Raw genomic sequence first — 17,825 nt, forward strand, 5'->3', positions numbered from 1 at the left:
CCACTTTTGTTGTGATGGGACTTTTTGATTGCTTTATATAAATTTTTGTTATGGTATATGAAGTGACCAAAAATGCTTAATTTGCTTTGTTATTTTTTTTTTATGTGTACGTCATCGGCCGTGCGGTTTAACTAACCTTATATTTCAATAGTTTGGACATTTACACACGCACACGGCGGTACCACATATTTATTTTTGATTCAATAATTTTATTTTAAAAAATGGGAAAAGGGGGGTGATTTAACCCCTTAAGGACCAAGGGCGTACAGGTACGCCCTTGGTCTTGCTCTCCTGATATAACGCGGGGTTACACAGTAATCCCGCGTCGTATCACGGCGGGCCCGGCGTCATAGTGAAGCCGGGACCCGCCTCTAATAGCGCGCAGCGCCGATCGCGCCGCCACGCGCTCAGAGCTGAGCCGCGCAGCTAAAAGTGAAACCGAAAGTGGCCGGCTAGCTCAGTCGGGCTGTTCGGGATAGCCGCGGCTAATCGCGGCATCCCGAACAGCTGACAGGACTGCCTCCTCGCTGTCTGATCGCTGAATGACTGCTCAGTGCCTGAGATCCAGGCATGAGCAGTCATGCGGCAGAATCGTTGATCACTGGTTTCTTATGAGAAACCAGTGATAAGCATAGAAGATCAGTGTGTGCAGTGTTATAGGTCCCTATGGGACCTATAACACTGCAAAAAAAAAAAGTGAATAAAGATCATTTAACTCCTCCCCTATTAAAAGTTTGAATCACCCCCCTTTTCAAATAAAAAAAAAAAAAAACACAGTGTAAATAAAAATAAACATTTATGGTATCACCGCGTGCGGAAATGTCCGAATTATAAAAATATATCATTAATTAAACCGCTCGGTCAATGGCGTGCGCGCAAAAAAATTCCAAAGTCCAAAATAGTGCATTTTTGGTCACTTTTTATATCATTTAAAAATGAATAAAAAGCGATCAATAAGTCCTATCAATGCAAAAATGGTACCGTTAAAAACTTCAAATCACGGCGCAAAAAATGAGCCCTCATACCGCCCCATACACGGAAAAATAAAAAAGTTATAGGGGTCAGAAGATGACAATTTTAAACGTATTAATTTTCCTGCATGTAGTTATGATTTTTTCCAGAAGTCTGACAAAATCAAACCTATATAATTAGGGTATCATTTTAATCGTATGGACCTACAGAATAAAGATAATGTGTCATTTTTACCGAAAAATTTACTACGTAGAAACGGAAGCCCCCAAAAGTTACAAAACAGCGGGTTTTTTTTTCAATTTTGTCGCACAATGATTTTTTTTCCCATTTCACCGTAGATTTTTGGGCAAAATGACTGATGTCATTACAAAGTAGAATTGGTGGCGCAAAAAATAAGCCATCATATGGATTTTTAGGTGCAAAATTAAAAGAGTTATGATTTTTTAAAGGCAAGGAGCAAAAAACGAAAATGCAAAAACGGAAAACCCCCGGTCCTTAACCCCTTAAGGACCGGAGGTTTTTCCGTTTTTGCATTTTCGTTTTTTGCACCTTGCCTTTAAAAAATCATAACTCTTTCAAATTTACACCTAAAAATCCATATGATGGCTTATTTTTTGCGCCACCAATTCTACTTTGTAATGATGTCAGTCATTTTGCCCAAAAATCTATGGTGAAGCGGGAAAAAAAATCATTGTGCGACAAAATTGAAAAAAAAACGCAGTTTTGTAACTTTTGGGGGCTTCCGTTTCTACGTAGTACATTTTTCGGTAAAAATGACACCTGATATTTATTCTGTAGGTCCATACGATTAAAATGATACCCTACTTATATAGGTTTGGTTTTGTCGGACTTCTGGAAAAAATCATAACTACATGCAGGAAAATTAATACGTTTAAAATTGTCATCTTCTGACCCCTATAACTTTTTTATTTTTCCGTGTATGGGGCGGTATGAGGGCTCATTTTTTGCGCCGTGATCTGAAGTTTTTAACGCTACCATTTTTGCATTGATAGGACTTATTGATCACTTTTTATTCATTTTTAAATGATATAAAAAGTGACCTAAAATGCACTATTTTGGACTTTGGAATTTTTTTGCGCGCACGCCATTGACCAAGCGGTTTAATTAATGATATATTTTTATAATTCGGACATTTCCGCACGCGGTGATACCACATATGTTTATTTTTATTTACACTGTGTTTTTTTTTTTATTGGAAAAGGGGGGTTATTCAAACTTTTAATAGGGGAGGAGTTAAATGATCTTTATTCACTTTTTTTTTTTCACTTTTTTTTGCAGTGTTATAGGTCCTATAGGGACCTATAACACTGCACACACTGATCTTCTATGCTGATCACTGGTTTCTCATTAGAAACCAGTGATCAACGATTCTGCCGGATGACTGCTCATGCCTGGATCTCAGGCACTGAGCAGTCATTCGGCGATCGGACAGCGAGGAGGCAGGAAGGGGCCCTCCCGCTGTCCTGTCAGCTGTTCGGGATGCCGCGATTAGCCGCGGCTATCCTGAACAGCCCGACTGAGCTAGCCGGGAACTTTCACTTTTAGCCGCGCGGCTCAGCTTTGAGCGCGCGGCTAAAGGGTTAATAGCGCGCGGCGCCGCGATCGGCGCTGCGCGCTATTAGAGGCGGGTCCCGGCTTCACTATGACGCCGGGCCCGCCATGATATGACGCGGGGTTACTGTGTAACCCCGCGTTATATCGGAAGAGCAGGACCAAGGACGTACCGGTACGTCCTTGGTCCTTAAGGGGTTAAGGGGTTAAACTTTTATTAAGGAAGGGGTTAATTCACTTTTATTAACTCTTTTTTACATTTACTTTTTTTTTTTTTTTTTTATCCCCCATAACATGAAATCTTGTAATTGCATACACTGTTCAATGGTGAGCTTTGGCTCAGCATTGATCAGTGTTATCGTCTGCTGCTGTAGCCTGCAGAGGCTTGCTGAGCTAACTACCATGATATCCTCAGCATTTAGACGACGTGATCAACTTTGATTGTGGCTTCTAAAGGGTTAATGTCGGGCATTGGCCCAATCGGCAATGTTCAGCACTAACCATGGGTCCTGGCTGCTCTTAGCAACTGGGACCCACTGGGTTTAAAGCGTGCTCAGCTTTTGAGCACACTTCAAACCCTGGTGACAGGACCAGGGTACAGGTATGCCCTAGGTCCTTAAGTACCTGTACGCCCTTTGTCCTTAAGGGGTTAAAATGAGGTAAAACTTATCTGGTTCCATGGTCCAGTTCCAAAGATAGACCTGTTATTAGCCGGCATTGCTAATGTTAATCGCTGGCTCTGCACAATAGAGGCCGGACCTAGCATGGAGGTAGGTATTCTGGGTATGCGGGGTCCTGTCTTCATTGTGCAATGCCGTCTAATAACAGGTCTATCTCTGAAACCAGACAGTGGACCCGGAAAGTTATACCTAATGTTATTCCAGTTCACCCGAACTATAGCCCCATGTATTGGGTTTAGTGCAGATGAAGCGGCTGAGTTTCCCTTGAAAAGCAGTGTTCAGACATCTGGTGTATACTCCTGAGGTAAATGTAGGGCAACCCTCATTTAGTATACCTCCAGTATATAGTGCAACACGGTATATACACAGCCTTAGCCAGGTGATAGGTCTATCAGATAATCCCACCAACCTATATGGATCTGCCCATCTTTATATATGTACAGGGGTCCTTATTTATAGGGTGACCACGTGTCCCGGATCGCCCGGGACAGTCCCGCATTTTGAGAGTCTGTCCCGGGTCCCGGTCACCCTCATTTCGGGACAATGCAGTGTCCCGGAATGATCTGAGCTTGACGCCCGTGACGGGGAAAAGGGCCCGCTAATTGCCCGGCACACACCCGGGCCCGGAGAAAGGTGTTGCTGGCTGCTGTTTGGCATCTCCCAAACAGCCACGGCAGCCCTGTAAGAGAACCGCAGTGGCTGCCTGGGAGAGGCGCTTTGAACTCCGGCGTGGCGCTCCGGCGCTTCGACGTGAGGTCAGGTCACCGTGGGGGTGACGTGACCTCACGTCTAAGCGCCGCAGCACCATGTCGGATCTCACTGTGCGCCCGCCGCTTTGCTCGCGCTCTCTCTTGTACAGGGATCTTAAGATCTTGTAGATCTTAAAGAAGAAGTATCATGGACCAAGTCACAAATTTTTTTTCCTATCATGTGAAAGTGCATCAGCTCACCATTCTGACAATCTGCTCCTCATGTATCTCACCCTCTCCTTTCTCCTGCAATCCCCTCTGAAAGATCAGTACTTCCTGGTACATGGAGGTCCCTGACTTCCTGTCTCCCATAATGCCTTTCAGTTCATCATAGAAGTAGCCCAGCCTAGACCAGTGCTTCCTAACCAGGGTGCCTCCAGCTGTTGTGAAACTACAACTCCCAGCATGCCTGGGAGTTTTAGTTTTGCAACAGCTGAAGGCACCCTGGTTGGGATACACTGACCTAGACACTGATCACTTTCCTAACAGCAGGCTCAGTGTTTCCCCTCCCCCTGCTTCTATTCTCAGGACATTGTTCTTTCAGACTGACCTGCTGTCAGATTGTAATCAGTGCAGGGGATAGCAGGGATCTCCCCCTCCCCCTCTGCTTCTTCTCGGGACATCGTTCTTGCTCTTATAAACACTGAGCTGGCTGTCAGATGCTTCCCTGCCGAGGAGATGAAGACACGTGAGCTCAGCTCACTGGGGCTACTATGATTGGCTGAAGCTGCACATGGGAGGTTCCCTTGCCGTGCACAGAGCTGGCTAAGCTGCAGAACTATGGGAAATTGTGACATCACGGCCCCCAGCATAATGCAGCTCAATGGGGGGTCGCAAGTCATCAGAACAGGGAGCTGCTGAACTTCCTCTCTGAACAAAGAAGCTAGAAAAACAGGTTTTATATACAAGGTGGGTGAAGTCAGTGATTTACAAAGTGATATAACTTTTGCTTCTGCATTTAAAACACAATACTTTTTCTACATGGGACTTCTCCTTTAAGGACTCAGGGCGTACCCGTACGCCCTGAGCCCGGTCCCAGTGTGACAAACAGGGTCACGCCGTGACCCCGCATCACACTGGGTCGGTCCCGGCTGCTAACGATAGCCGGGACCCTGGGCTAATAAAATCGCGATGTTCAGATCAGCTGGGATGCAGGCCGAGGTCTCCTTACCGCTCTCCGCAGCATCCGATCGGGGTTTGATTGCTCCAAGCCTGAGCTACAGGCTTGAGCAATCGAGCCCCTATCTCACTGATCCGTGCAAAGCTATGGCTTTGCAGGGATCAGCATAAGAGATCAGTGTGTGCAGTTCTATAGCTCCCTATGGGAGTTAAAACACTGCAAAAAAAAAGGGAAAAAATAAAGTTAACAAAGGTCATTTAACCCCTCCCCTAATAAGTTTGAATCACCCCCCTTTTCCCATAAAATATGTGGTATCGCCGCATGCGTAAATGTCCGAACTATAAAATGATATCATTAGTTAAACCGCACGGTCAATGGCGTACGCGCAAAAAAATTCCAAAGTCCAAAATAGCGTATTTTTGGTCACTTTTTATATCATAAAAAAAATGAATAAAAAGCAATCCAAAAAACTGATCAATGCAAATATGGTACCAATAAAAACTTCAGAACACGGCGCAAAAAATGACCCCTAATACCAGCCCGTACACGGAAAAATTAAAAAGTTACAGGGGTCAGAAGATGACAATTTTAAACGTATAAATTTTCCTGCATGTAGTTATGATTTTTTCAGAAGTGCTACAAAATCAAACCTATATAAGTAGGGTATCATTTTAACCGTATGGACCTACAGAATAATGATAAGGTGTAATTTTGACCAAAATATGCACTGCGTAGAAACGGAAGCCCCCAAAAGTTACAAAATGAAATTTTTTCTTAAATTTTGTCGCACAATTATTTTTTTTCCCGTTTCGCCGTGGATTTTTTTGTAAAAAGACTAATGTCACTGCAAAGTAGAATTGGTGGCGCAAAAAATAAGCCATAATATGGATTTTTAGGTGCAAAATTGAAAGCGTTAGGATTTTTAGAAGGTGATGAGAAAAAATGAAAACTCTGAGTCCTTAAGGGGTTAAAGGTGAGTGGAGGCTGGAGCCAAGTTGGACTGGGTATCACAGACAGAGATCTCAAGTTGGCAGAAAATGGAGGAGTTCAGTGTTTTAAGGCACTTGGGGGGAGATTCATCAAAACCTGTCCAGAAGAAACGTTGCTGAGTTGCCCATGGCAACCAATCAGATCGCTTCTTTCATTTTTTTAAAAGGCCTCCGAAAAATGAGAGAAGCAATTTCACTGGTTGCTATGGGCAACTGGACAACTTTTCCTCTGCACAAGTTTTGATAAATCTCCCCCTCGGTGTAAAGGTGATTGGCATTGCCATCCCTCAAAGTACCCCATAGCCTCAAGCACACTGCACCCCCTATTCCTTTCTATGGCAAATATTCATATACATAATGGGCGGGGCTAGGGGTGGAGTCTTGACGAAATGCACTTGTGAAAGTAAGTGTCCCTGAATGGCAGTTAGGAAATGTGGTCACCCTAGTCCTGAAAGGGAAAAAGAGTCAGACATGTTAGCTTTCCACACCCCCAATCCTTTGTTCTCAGGGGAGGGATACCACTGCCATAGGGGTTGTGCAGCAGCGTATTCCCCCCCTGAGATGAACACGGTGATCACTTCCATCAGTTATGTATAAGCCCACAGTGTGAACGAAGCTCTCACAGGACGTAGTTACTGAAGAAATCTTCCTCCTTTCCCCCAGAGACAAGCCGTCCAATCAGAGGGGCGGGAGAGCGAGCTCCACCCATTGCCATTATTTCAGTAGAGCACCTCGTGAGCCCTTCCCAGACCGTTCAGACCAATATGTCCCAAATCCACTGGCTTGTGACGTCACCACCGGCCACATCTGCTGGCCCTACCCCTCTTCTCGTTACTAGGACCGGCGGACGGACCAATCAAACGCGCCTCCGCCCACGTAACCTCTTCCTGAACGGGAGCTCACGAGGGACAAACAAGGCGCTCGGAATAATCGCGTTACCTCCCTATCGTTGTGCTAGCTCTCGTTTGGCCTTGTAGGCCTCAGTCAGCCCCGCCGCCTAAGCCCCCTATTGTTCCCAAACTAGTGCGCGCACACTGCACGTGCCTGAAGTAAACAGGTCATAAGAGTGTGTGATATACGACATGTCTGCCATTAAACACTCTGGAGACAGCTGACACCCATGTGCCAGTCACAGTAGACGGCGAGGCCGGGGGAGCTGGGCCCCGAGTGAGACAGCGCTGGCGGGCGGGCGGCCATCAGTGTGTATTGCCATCCCGGTACTCTTAGGAGCCCCGCACAGCTCGCTCTTTGTTGGAGGAGTGTCAGTCCTCTGCTCCGTCCGCCTCCTCCTCCTCTCAGTGGCTGCACCATTCATCCAGCCCTCACAGACACATCCAGGGATCTGTAGACAGGCAAAGCGCAGGGTGTGTACACACCGTCTAGAGAGCCATCTCATCCTCCCAGCGCACCCCGGGCACACATCATAGGCGGCTCCGGCACCAAGATGTCCAACCGAGCGCTGTGCAGAGAGGCGAGCCATGCTGGGAGCTGGTACACTGCCTCAGGTACGGGGCCTGGGGAGCACTACAGCCGCTGGGATGGATCTGGGGGCAGGTTGGACGGACATTGGAGGGTTATTGGAACTTGTTTTGTGTTCTTGACATATGGAAAATGGTGGAAACCAGTGGTCCTGTATACTGTCCATTCACCGTCATCTAGCCTGCTATGTGGGGTCCATAGTGACCCTAATGTACCCAGAGAGGTAGAATGTGCCCATTACAAACAGTAGAGGGCGACATCAGGGTTTCTGGGCCAGTCATGTGACATCATTGTGATCGGCCTAACACCAAAACATGGCTTCCAGCTATTGTTACTTGGGGTCCCTTTAACTGATCCTAGAGTGTCTATGTAGTGATAATTAACCCAATACAAACAGTAGAGGGCGCCATCAGGGTTACTGGGCCAGTTATGTGACATCCTGGTGGTTGGCCTTACATTAAAACATGGCTCTCAGTGGTTGGTCCTTAGGGTCTCCATACTGATCCTAAAATATATATTGAGGGCATCATCCTGATGGGCCAGTCATGAGATTGATTTTTCACAAAAATATGGCTGCATACCATTAGTACTCAAGGCCTCAGACTGGTTCTAAATATGTGGAGCCAGAATGAGCCCATTAAAAACAGTAGAGGGTGCCATCAGGATTTCAGGGCAAGTCATGTGACATCATGGTCAGCGGCCTTACACCAAAACATGGCTCCCAGACACTTTTCAGGGTACCTTATACGGTTTTTAAGGTATCAATGTAGCAACAATAAGGCCAGTGCAAACAATGGAGGGCACCATCTGGGTTAGTTTTGTGACATGGTGGTTGGCTGTACACCAAAACATGCCTCTTAGTGGTTTGGACAATAGGGCTCCATACTGATCCTAAAGTATCTATGGAGGGCGGGCACCCATCAGGTTTACTGGGCCAGTCATGTGACATTATGGTGACTGGCTTTACATAAAAACATGGCTTAGCCATTGGTACTCAGGGCTTCAGACTGAACTTTCAAAGTTTCCCCCGAAAATAAGACAGTGTCTTATATAAATTTTTGTTCCCAAAGATGTGCTAGGTCTTACTTTCGGGGAATTTTTCCATGAAGAATGTACAGTGGATTATTTAGTCTCCCCTCCCCACAGCATCATCCCTGTGCTAGTGAATTGAATCCACTGGCGCAGAACAGGGGTGAGGCTGGGGGGGGGGGGGGGGGTGAGTCTAGAGAACCCAGTGGGGCTCGTGAGTCTCCCCCTCCTCACCTCACATTCCCCCCTTTTACCAGACATTATTCCCCCCAGGCACCGCTGTGTGTCACTGTGGCAGAGCTAGGAGCCGGCGACGCCTACCTTAGTTCTGGTGTAACGCCGTAGGTCACTCAGAGAGCCGGCCGCCGCAGCTCACTGGTTGAAAGTGACCGCGCTGTCTGAGCAGCTCGGGTTGCGCTGCGGCCACTCAGTGGGCTGTGCTGTGGCGCCTGCCGCTAAGGTACAGAGAGGTCCGAAGTAGACTTATTTTATTTTTTGGGTGTGGTGTGGTGTGGTGTGGGGGGGGGGGGGGGAAGGGGGTTATGGTGGCCTTATATTCAGGGGGAGGCCTTATATTTAGCCAGAATGTAAAAGGAACAATAGGTCTTATTTTCGGGGAAAGACTGTTGACTAAGAAGAAGCCCATTACAAGCAGTGAAGGGTGCTATCAGAATTACTTACACCAAAATTTCTTTGAAAAAAGTACAGCAACTGGAACGGCCCCCATGTGTGCACATTTTGGAGTGAAACTGGCAAGTAGGACTGTATGTTGGTGGGAGGAGGTAAGAATCCCATCCAAACATAACACAAGAAAAGAGCAGCCCACACCCTGAAGGTTACAGGTCTTTGTACCTTAATTTTAAGTGCTAAAAATATCCAAACATGGCCAGCGGGCTTTAAAGCAAGAATAAGTGGTTACAGTTGTTTTATGTGTGTGCCACAGGGTATGAGAAAGTGTGGTCACACATAAAACAGCTGTTACCACTTATTCCTGCTTCAGAGCCTGCTGGCCTTGTAAGTTTGGTACTGCTCCTTTAATAATTAAAAGGGAAATACGACCTTTAGAACAAGATGTGACTAGTGTACTGTGTTTGTAGACCTTTCCTGTGTAGTTGTAGAATGGAGACAAATGAATCAACCCCGAGGACTAGTTTGTGCTAAACACCACCTCAGATTTATAATATGATCTTGCTTTGTAAGTGTAAACCAGTGACCGGTCTGTAGGGTATTATACACAGTAACAAGGACCCCTCCCCCACATGAAAGCGCTGAGCAGCAGAGAAATGCAGCCTTTGTTAGAATCTGCTGTAATTTTATATTGTACTACCACAGCCAGGGGTTCAACACAAGGATAGTAGTAAACAAAAGTCAGATTGTACAGCCATGGCCGTAAATGTTGGTACCCCTTACATTTTTCTAGAAAATGAAGTATTTGTCACAGAAAAGGTTTGCAGTAACACAGGTTTTGCTATACACATGTTTATTCCCTTTATGTGTATTGGAACTAAACCAAAAAGGGAGGAAAAAAAGCAAATTGGACATAATGTCACACCAAGCTCCAAAAATGGTCTCGACAAAAATAAGATAGTTTCAAGCATGTGATGCACCTTTAAACTCAACAGGGGCAAGTAACAGATGGGGGCAATATAAAAATAACACCTGAAAGCAGATAAAAAGGAGAGAAGTTTACTTAGCCTTTGCATTGTGTGTCTGTGTGTGCCACACTAAGCATGGAAAGCACAAAGAGAAGAGAACTGTCTGAGGACTTGAGAACCAAAATTGTGGAAAAATAACAATCTCAAGGTTACAAGTCCATCTCCAGAGATCTAGATTTGCCTTTGTCCACAGTGCACAACATTATCAAGAAGCTTGCAACCCCTGACGAAGCCATTTGATGCAAAAACGCATTTGGGGTACGAGGTGAGTGGTACCCCATAGGTGCATAGGTCATGTATTATATAATGTTTGTATAAGTTATATGTCTGTTTCTTACCATGCTTCTTTGCACTTTATTACTACTGTTATTAGGGATCGACCGATTATCGGTTTGGCCGATATTATCGGCCGATAATCACGATTTTGGACATTATCTGTATCGGCAATTAACATCGCCGCCGCTGCCCCATTGCCTCCCCCCCATCCCCGGTGTTATAATTACCTGTTCCCGGGGGTCCGCGGTCCTTCTGGCTCCTGCGCTGTTGCTGTGCGCTGCGTAATGACGAGTGACGTCCCCAACGCGATGTCACCATCAGTATGCACAGTGACCGAGCAGGACGCCGACGGAGCCAGAAGGATCGCGGACCCCCCGGGAACAGGTAATTATAACACCGGGGATGGGGGGAGGCGATGGGGCAGCGGCGGTATGTGGGGAGGCGATGGGGCAGCTTCGGTATGTGGGCAGAGGATGGGGGGAGGCGATGGGGCAGCGGCGGTATGTGGGCAGAGGATGGGGGGAGGAGATGGGGCAGCGGCGGTATGTGGGCAGAGGATGGGGGGAGGTGATGGGTCAGCAGCGGCATGTGGCCAGAGGATGGGGGGAGGCAATGGGGCAGCGGCGGCTGTATGTGGGCAGAGGATGGGGGGAGGCGATGGGGCAACTGTAGTGGTTAGACTCAGGACAGGCAGGGGGAGAGAAGGTGGGCAGAGGATGGGGAGGGCGATGGGGCAGCGGCGGTATGTGGGCAGAGGATGGGGGGAGGCGATGGGGCAGTGGCGGTATGTGGGCAGAGGATGGGGGGAGGCGATGGGACAGCGGAGGTATGTGGGCAGAGGATGGGGGGAGGCGATGGGGCAGCGGCGGTATGTGGGCAGAAGATGGGGGGAGGCGATGGGGCAGAGGATGGGGGGAGGCGATGGGGCAGCGGCGGTATGTGGGCAGAGGATGGGGGGAGGCGAAGGGGCAGCAGCGGTATGTGGGCAGAGGATGGGGGGAGGCGAAGGGGCAGCAGCGGTATGTGGGCAGAGGATGGGGGGGGGAGGCGAAGGGGCAGCAGCGGTATGTGGGCAGAGGATGGGGGGGGGAAGCGATGGGTCAGCGGCATGTGGCCAGAGGATGGGGGTAGGCAATGGGGCAGCGGCGGCGGTATGTGGGCAGAGGATGGGGGGAGGCGATGGGGCAACTTTAGTGGTTAGACTCCGGACAGGCAGGGGGAGAGAAGCGGGCAGCGGCGGCGGTCTCTGGCACCGCAAAAGCCGCTGCAGTTCATTGATTTAAAGCGCCCGCCTTAAATCATTGATCTGCAACGGCTTCTGCCTGCCAGGGGGGTTGAAATAGCCAATAACTTATACCGGAATATCGGTATAAGTTATCGGCTATCGACCTGAAAGGTGACAGATTATCGGTATCGGCCCTAAAAAATCGATATTGGTCAATCCCTAGAAGTTATTACCATTAGCACATGTACAAGCTGTTAGTGATGGCATCATATGTCTCTAGCAATGTCACTTTAGCATGTTACTTCCTAAGTGGGAACCATAGTCCAGCCTTTCATTTTGGCGCTTGCTATATACCTTCCTAGATACCCAGTCTTGTGCTTACATAAAGTCCCTATTTTTTTTTTTTAGTACCCTCATCTCCCTCTCTTCTGCCTGATTTTCTTGTTGTACCTGCACAATATACATGTTTTTTTTTAATGTGTTTTTAGTTTTTGTAATATCCTAATAAAGTTTTTTCATACTTCTATTGACGTTGTTGTATGGTCTCTTGTTTTTTGGTGTTGGTATTTTATGCCGACCATATGATATAGGTTCTCAGCCATATCGTTCTGGTAAACAGTAACATAGACATGTTTTCTTTGTTCTGTGGATCAGTACGATTAAGATGATACCCATGATTACATACTTTACTATTATTATACTGCTTAAAAAAAATCGCAAACTTTTTAACCAAATTAGTGTGTTTAAAATCCCTCTATTTTGCTGGCCTATATGTTTTTCATTTTTCCGTATAAGCGGCAGTATGAGGGCTCATTTTTTGCGCCGTAATCTGTAATTTTATTTTTTAAACGACATTTGCATGTATAAAAATTTTAATACATTTTTAAATTTTTGGGGAATAAAATGTTATTTAAAAAAAAGCAGCAATTTTCGCCTTTTTTTTTATTTATTTTTTAACGTTCACACCATTCATCATACGGGATAATTAACATTTATGCATGCGGGGATATAAAATATGTTTATTACATTTTTTTTTACACTTTTTGGGGGTAAAATGGAAAAACGGACAATTTACATTTTTATTGGGGGAGTGGATTTTGCACATTTTTTTTTTAACGTTTATTTTTTACTTTTATTTTTACACTTTAATAGTCCCCATAGGGGACTATTTATAGCAATCATTAGATGCATAGGGCATAGTACTGATCAGTGTCATCGGCTGTCTTCTGCTCTGGTCTCAGACCAGAGCAGAAGACGACGGGAGACGGACGGAGGCATTACAGATTATCGGATCGCTGCGGGCAATCCGATCGTCCACATTAAGTGCCGCACTTCTGCAGATGCTGTGATCTGTATTGATCACGGCATCGGAGGGGTTAGTGGCGGACATCCGGGCGATCGTGGATGTCGATGGGTCCCTGGCTGCTATCAGCAGCCGGGACCTGCCACGCATGACCCAAGCATCGCTCCGTAAATGGACATCCTGATGCATTAAGTACCACCTCACCAGGACGTACATTTACGTCCTGCATTGTTGAGGGGTTAAATTAAATAAAACTATGGCAGGAGACCCAGGCGGACCCCACTGCTGACTCAGAGACATAAAAAAAAGCCAACATTTTGCCAAAATGAACTTGAATAAGCCAAAATCCTTTTTGTGGACAGATGAGACCAAGATAGAGCTTTTTGGTAAAGCACATCATTCTACTCTTTACCGAAAACGGAATGAGGCCTACAAAGAAAAGAACACAGTACCTACAGTGAAATATGGTGGAGGTTCAATGATGTTTTGGGGTTGTTTTGCTGTCTCTGGTACTGGGTGCCATGAATGTGTTCAAGGCATCATGAAATCTGAGGATTACCAATGGATTTTGGGTTGCACTGTACAGCCCAGTGTCAGAAAGCTGGGTTTGCGTCCGAGATCTTGGGTCTTCCAGCAGGACAATGATCCCAAACATATGTCAAAAAGCACCAGAAATGGATGGCAACAAAGCGCTGGAGAGTTCTAAAGTGGCCATCAATGAGTCCAGATCTAAATCCCATTGAACACCTGTGGAGAAATCTTAAAATTGCTGTTGGGAAAAGGCGCCCTTCCAAGAAGAGAGACCTGGAGAAGTTTGCAAAGGAAGAGTGGTCCAACATTCCGGCTGAGAGGTGTAAGAAGCTTATTGATGGTTATAGGAAGTGACTGATTTCAGGGTGTTCAACCAAATATTAAGTTAAGGATGCCAATTATATTGTCCAGACCATTTTTGGAGTTTGGTGTGACATTATGTCCAATTTGCTTTTTTTTTTTTTTTTTTTTTTCTCCCTTTTTTTGGTTTAGTTCCAATACACACAAAGGGAATAAATAGCAAACAATGTGTATTGTGTATAGTGTATAGCAAACAATGTGTTACTGCAATCCTTTTCTGTGAGAAATGCTTAATTTTTTTAATGTTATTTTATGTAGCTTGTGTCACCATTTATATCTACTAGTTTAAGAGAATCTGTCACATTGAAAATGAAGAGGTGAGCAGACTGATATATAGTAGTGTGGGAAAAGTTCCAGGATAAGGTAAAGGGGTATTCCATATTTATACATCTTATTCCCTATCCAAAGGATAGGGGATAAGATGTATGATCGCTGGGGACTCCCACGATCTCTGTGCAGCCCCCGGCATTCTGTGCCGGGTGCTGCCTCTTAGACAGGGACGTGACGTCACTGCCACACCCCCTCCATTCATGTCTATGGGAGGGGGCGTGACAGCATGAAAATATGCATGTGATCGTACCCTTATACTAGTGTATTTGGGAAAAATAGAACCATTTTTAAACCAACATAAAACATGTAATAAACATTAAAAAGATAATAGAAATATCCTACAACTACAGATAAAGGCAACGGACACCATAGTTTATTATTATTTCCTACTATTGAGTCGCTGATCAAAGATTAGTAAAGTCTATCAGAGTTCTTGTTTTTTGTTAGATCAGCTCAGATAATAGCAGTGAAAAAGAACCAAGGAAAGGGGGCTGGAAAGAGGGAAAAGCCGTTTGCTGGAGAAAATCATACAGTCTGTGTACATGTATACAGGGAAAATAGAGCCCCTGCAGCACAATATCCTGAATCTTTAATGAAGCTCTATGGAGAAAATGTTTTTCCATCAGGTTGGACCTGATGAAGAGTCCTGGAAACTCGAAACGCATTGTGCTTTTATCCTTCATAATAAAACCTTTATTTTCAAAGTCCGTGACTCGGGTCTTTGCTAAGTCCCTGCGAGCGCCCGCTTGATAGTGTTTCCTTTTTCATAGTCCTCTCCTTACCCACAGAGCCCCTCCGCAGCATGGGGAGACTTCACCGGCAAGGTATCGGTGAGAAGACATAGTTTCTACATTCCCCCGATATATTTATATTCCATGCTAGCCATTGAAACGATTGGCCATCCATGTAAAACAGCACTGGGATTGGTCCTTCAAATATCCATGCTGTAAGGTCAGAGTTCAGAAAATAAATGTGGCTTACCTACAAGGCTTTAGGTTTGTAAATAACCACATCTGAAATCTGGGGGCATTTTCCAACGCTTTTCCTCTAATTCTCATATTTGTGTTTTAGAAGGTCTTTATCTCTTAATCACACTTTGGCTCTGATCAATTTTTTGGGGTTAAGCTGAAAAAATATCAGCCCACTTTATCCATTCTTTCTGCTGTGTGGGTCACAGCGGCTGGACCACTAATACTCAAATCTGTGTCTGACTTTTTTGTAATTTTTTATTGCATATTTAAGCCATGAGAAAGTAAAGAAACACAATTTGGTGGTATATTACCTTTTTAAGCTTTTGTTATATAAAGTTAATAACTTCTACGTGCCATGGGAAGCTGAAATGCTTGTTCAGGTCTTTGGAGACAGTGTGGGTGTTCCATACTGTACAAAAACAAGAGGCCACCGTAGTTTTTTCTAGTCAAACTAGACACTAATTAAGCCTGTGTGTACACATTGTTTGACCCTTTCACTGATCTATGATTCTAATCTATACCTCTTGCAGAAGGATCTAATGATGTAAAATGATTGAAAGCTAGAAAAAAAACAACCCTGCATAGACCACCAGAACTGTTACCATCATATAAATTGTACTGATGGGGCAACAATGTCCATATGTCATATTTGGGGATAAGCATAGTGTAAAAAACAGTCCCTTGTAATAGATTGGAGGCGTGGAGTGCAACTGTAAGGAATTAGTTTTTTGCGTAAAAAATTTTTCCCCACAAATGTGGGAGGTTCCAGCAGCAAGGCCACCTTTCCATCAAGTTGCCTTCAGACAATCAGCAAATTGAAAGGGGGTTGTCTAGTTTGAAGATAAATTATAATTTTTTTTAAGTCTGGGGCCATTAAGACTTAAAGGGATACTCCACCCCCCAGACATCTTATTCAAAGGATATGAGATAAGATGTCTGATCACGGAGGTCCCGCCACTGGGGACCCCCGCAATCTCGGCTGCGGCACCCTGCTGTCATCACTGCACAAAGCAAACTCGCACTGTGCTTAATGACTGGGCCGGAGCGTTGTGACATCATGGCTCTGCCCCCTCCCGACGCCCCCTCCCATACTCTTGCATTAAGGGGGAGGGCCGTCACGTGACAATTCTCCGACCCCTGTATCGCCTGTCATTAGTGATGACAGCAAGTTTCCGCAGCCGAGATCATGGGGGTCTCCAGCGGCTGGACCCCCACGATGAGACATCTTAAAAGATATCTGTAGTGCAATATAACTTATCCCCTATCCGAAGGGAGCAGCGTGGCTGATTGGGACCACTATGGTAAAACCGATCGTTGCTCTGAAGCTCCAGTCAGCCATGGCAGGCTGGAGCAGCAGAGCACCGATAACCCTAATCAATGCTATGCTATGGCATAGCATTGAACAGTGTAAATTAAAGTAGAGAAAAAAACAGACATGGTCGCACACCCACACCATGCACAGTGATCTAAGGCTTCTCGGCAAAATTTGTTAAACTAACATGTCATCAGTGTACATTATGATCAAGAAGTGCAAGCCCGCTAGCCATGTCAGGTCCCTAACATCCTTAGCATAAAATGGTGCCGAACTGAGCGGAACCGCCACCACTGCAGCACCAGTGCCCACAGGGGGAATGACCCACTGGCAGAGCAGCCGCAATTTTGCCTGAATCAGTCCCTGGGCCGTGCCTCTCCAAAAACCTGGTGCTGCGGCAGCAATGGATGCTGCACGGCACTAGAGTGAACAGGTGTAAAAGCTCTCAGTCAAAGACACATGCTGGGCTAAAACTCTGTCTGATAGGACAGGAGAGAGCACGGAGGAGTCCTATCAGACAGGAGAGAGCATGGAGGAGTACTGTCAGACAGGAGAGAGCACGGAGGAGTACTGTCAGACAGGAGAGAGCACAGAGGAGTACTGTCAGACAGGAGAGAGCACAGAGGAGTACTATCAGACAGGAGAGAGCACAGAGGAGTGCCAGCCCACCCTCACTTACTGGACTTTGTCCATGCTTGTGCTTCAGCTTGGACAAAGACATCATTTTATAAGCCATAATTTCTATAAAAAGAAAGTAACATTTTCTTATGAATTATTAGAAAGGTGAATGTTTTGCCAAGATGTACAAAATATAAAAAGTTTTTGTATCTGACCAAGTTTTGTAGTGCCCATTTAAGGAGTTTTACACTTGCCAAGAATCGACTGAATGGGAGTTAATGGAGTTACTGTTTGTTGGATCTCTTGTGCGACCAATAAAATAAATTTGTATCAGCCCCACATCACTTGGTACAAATAGGATGTGTGGTCAACAATGATGATTAGGGCCATACGAACGATCCAGCCTCGGTAAATGAGCGCCGATCACAGAGAACAGCACTGTCGAGCATATTGGCCCATGTTAAAGGGCCTTTAGTATGCTAGGTTTCAAAATGCCTAATGCTTTTTTTCCTCTGGGAGGTTAGAGGGGTTTGACAGTGACCTAGAATGTATACTTGGCTGATCAAAGCGAACATGTTTTAGGGAAAGATAGCTGTTAGCTGATGGCTATCTAATGGGTTTAAGCAGCTTTACAGGAGGCATGCTGTACACCAG

The 17,825-nt window shown here is 45.7% G+C and overlaps 2 protein-coding genes across 4 annotated transcripts in view; one reads left to right on the top strand and one right to left on the bottom strand.

Moving 5' to 3' along the window:
• Positions 1–6,831, bottom strand: part of LOC130362520 (presenilin-2-like) — a 54,750-nt gene extending 47,919 nt beyond the window's left edge. The window contains exon 1 of the mRNA XM_056567154.1: positions 6,706–6,831. The gene's annotated coding sequence lies outside the window, so the exon portion shown is untranslated. The remainder of the gene's footprint in view (positions 1–6,705) is intronic.
• Positions 6,425–17,825, top strand: part of MEMO1 (mediator of cell motility 1) — a 33,507-nt gene continuing 22,106 nt past the window's right edge. Inside the window, exon 1 of one of the 3 annotated variants that reach the window (XM_056567157.1) lies at positions 6,425–6,485. In XM_056567157.1, coding sequence (XP_056423132.1) covers positions 6,440–6,485 — 46 coding nt within the window. In that variant the 5' untranslated portion in view covers positions 6,425–6,439. Of the gene's footprint in view, positions 6,486–6,937; positions 7,588–9,341; positions 9,373–17,825 lie in introns of those variants that run through there. The other 2 variants (XM_056567156.1, XM_056567158.1) reach the window with 2 other exon arrangements.

This window comes from Hyla sarda, chromosome 3 (genome assembly GCF_029499605.1).
Source record: "Hyla sarda isolate aHylSar1 chromosome 3, aHylSar1.hap1, whole genome shotgun sequence".
In the NCBI taxonomy this organism is placed as follows: domain Eukaryota; kingdom Metazoa; phylum Chordata; class Amphibia; order Anura; family Hylidae; genus Hyla; species Hyla sarda.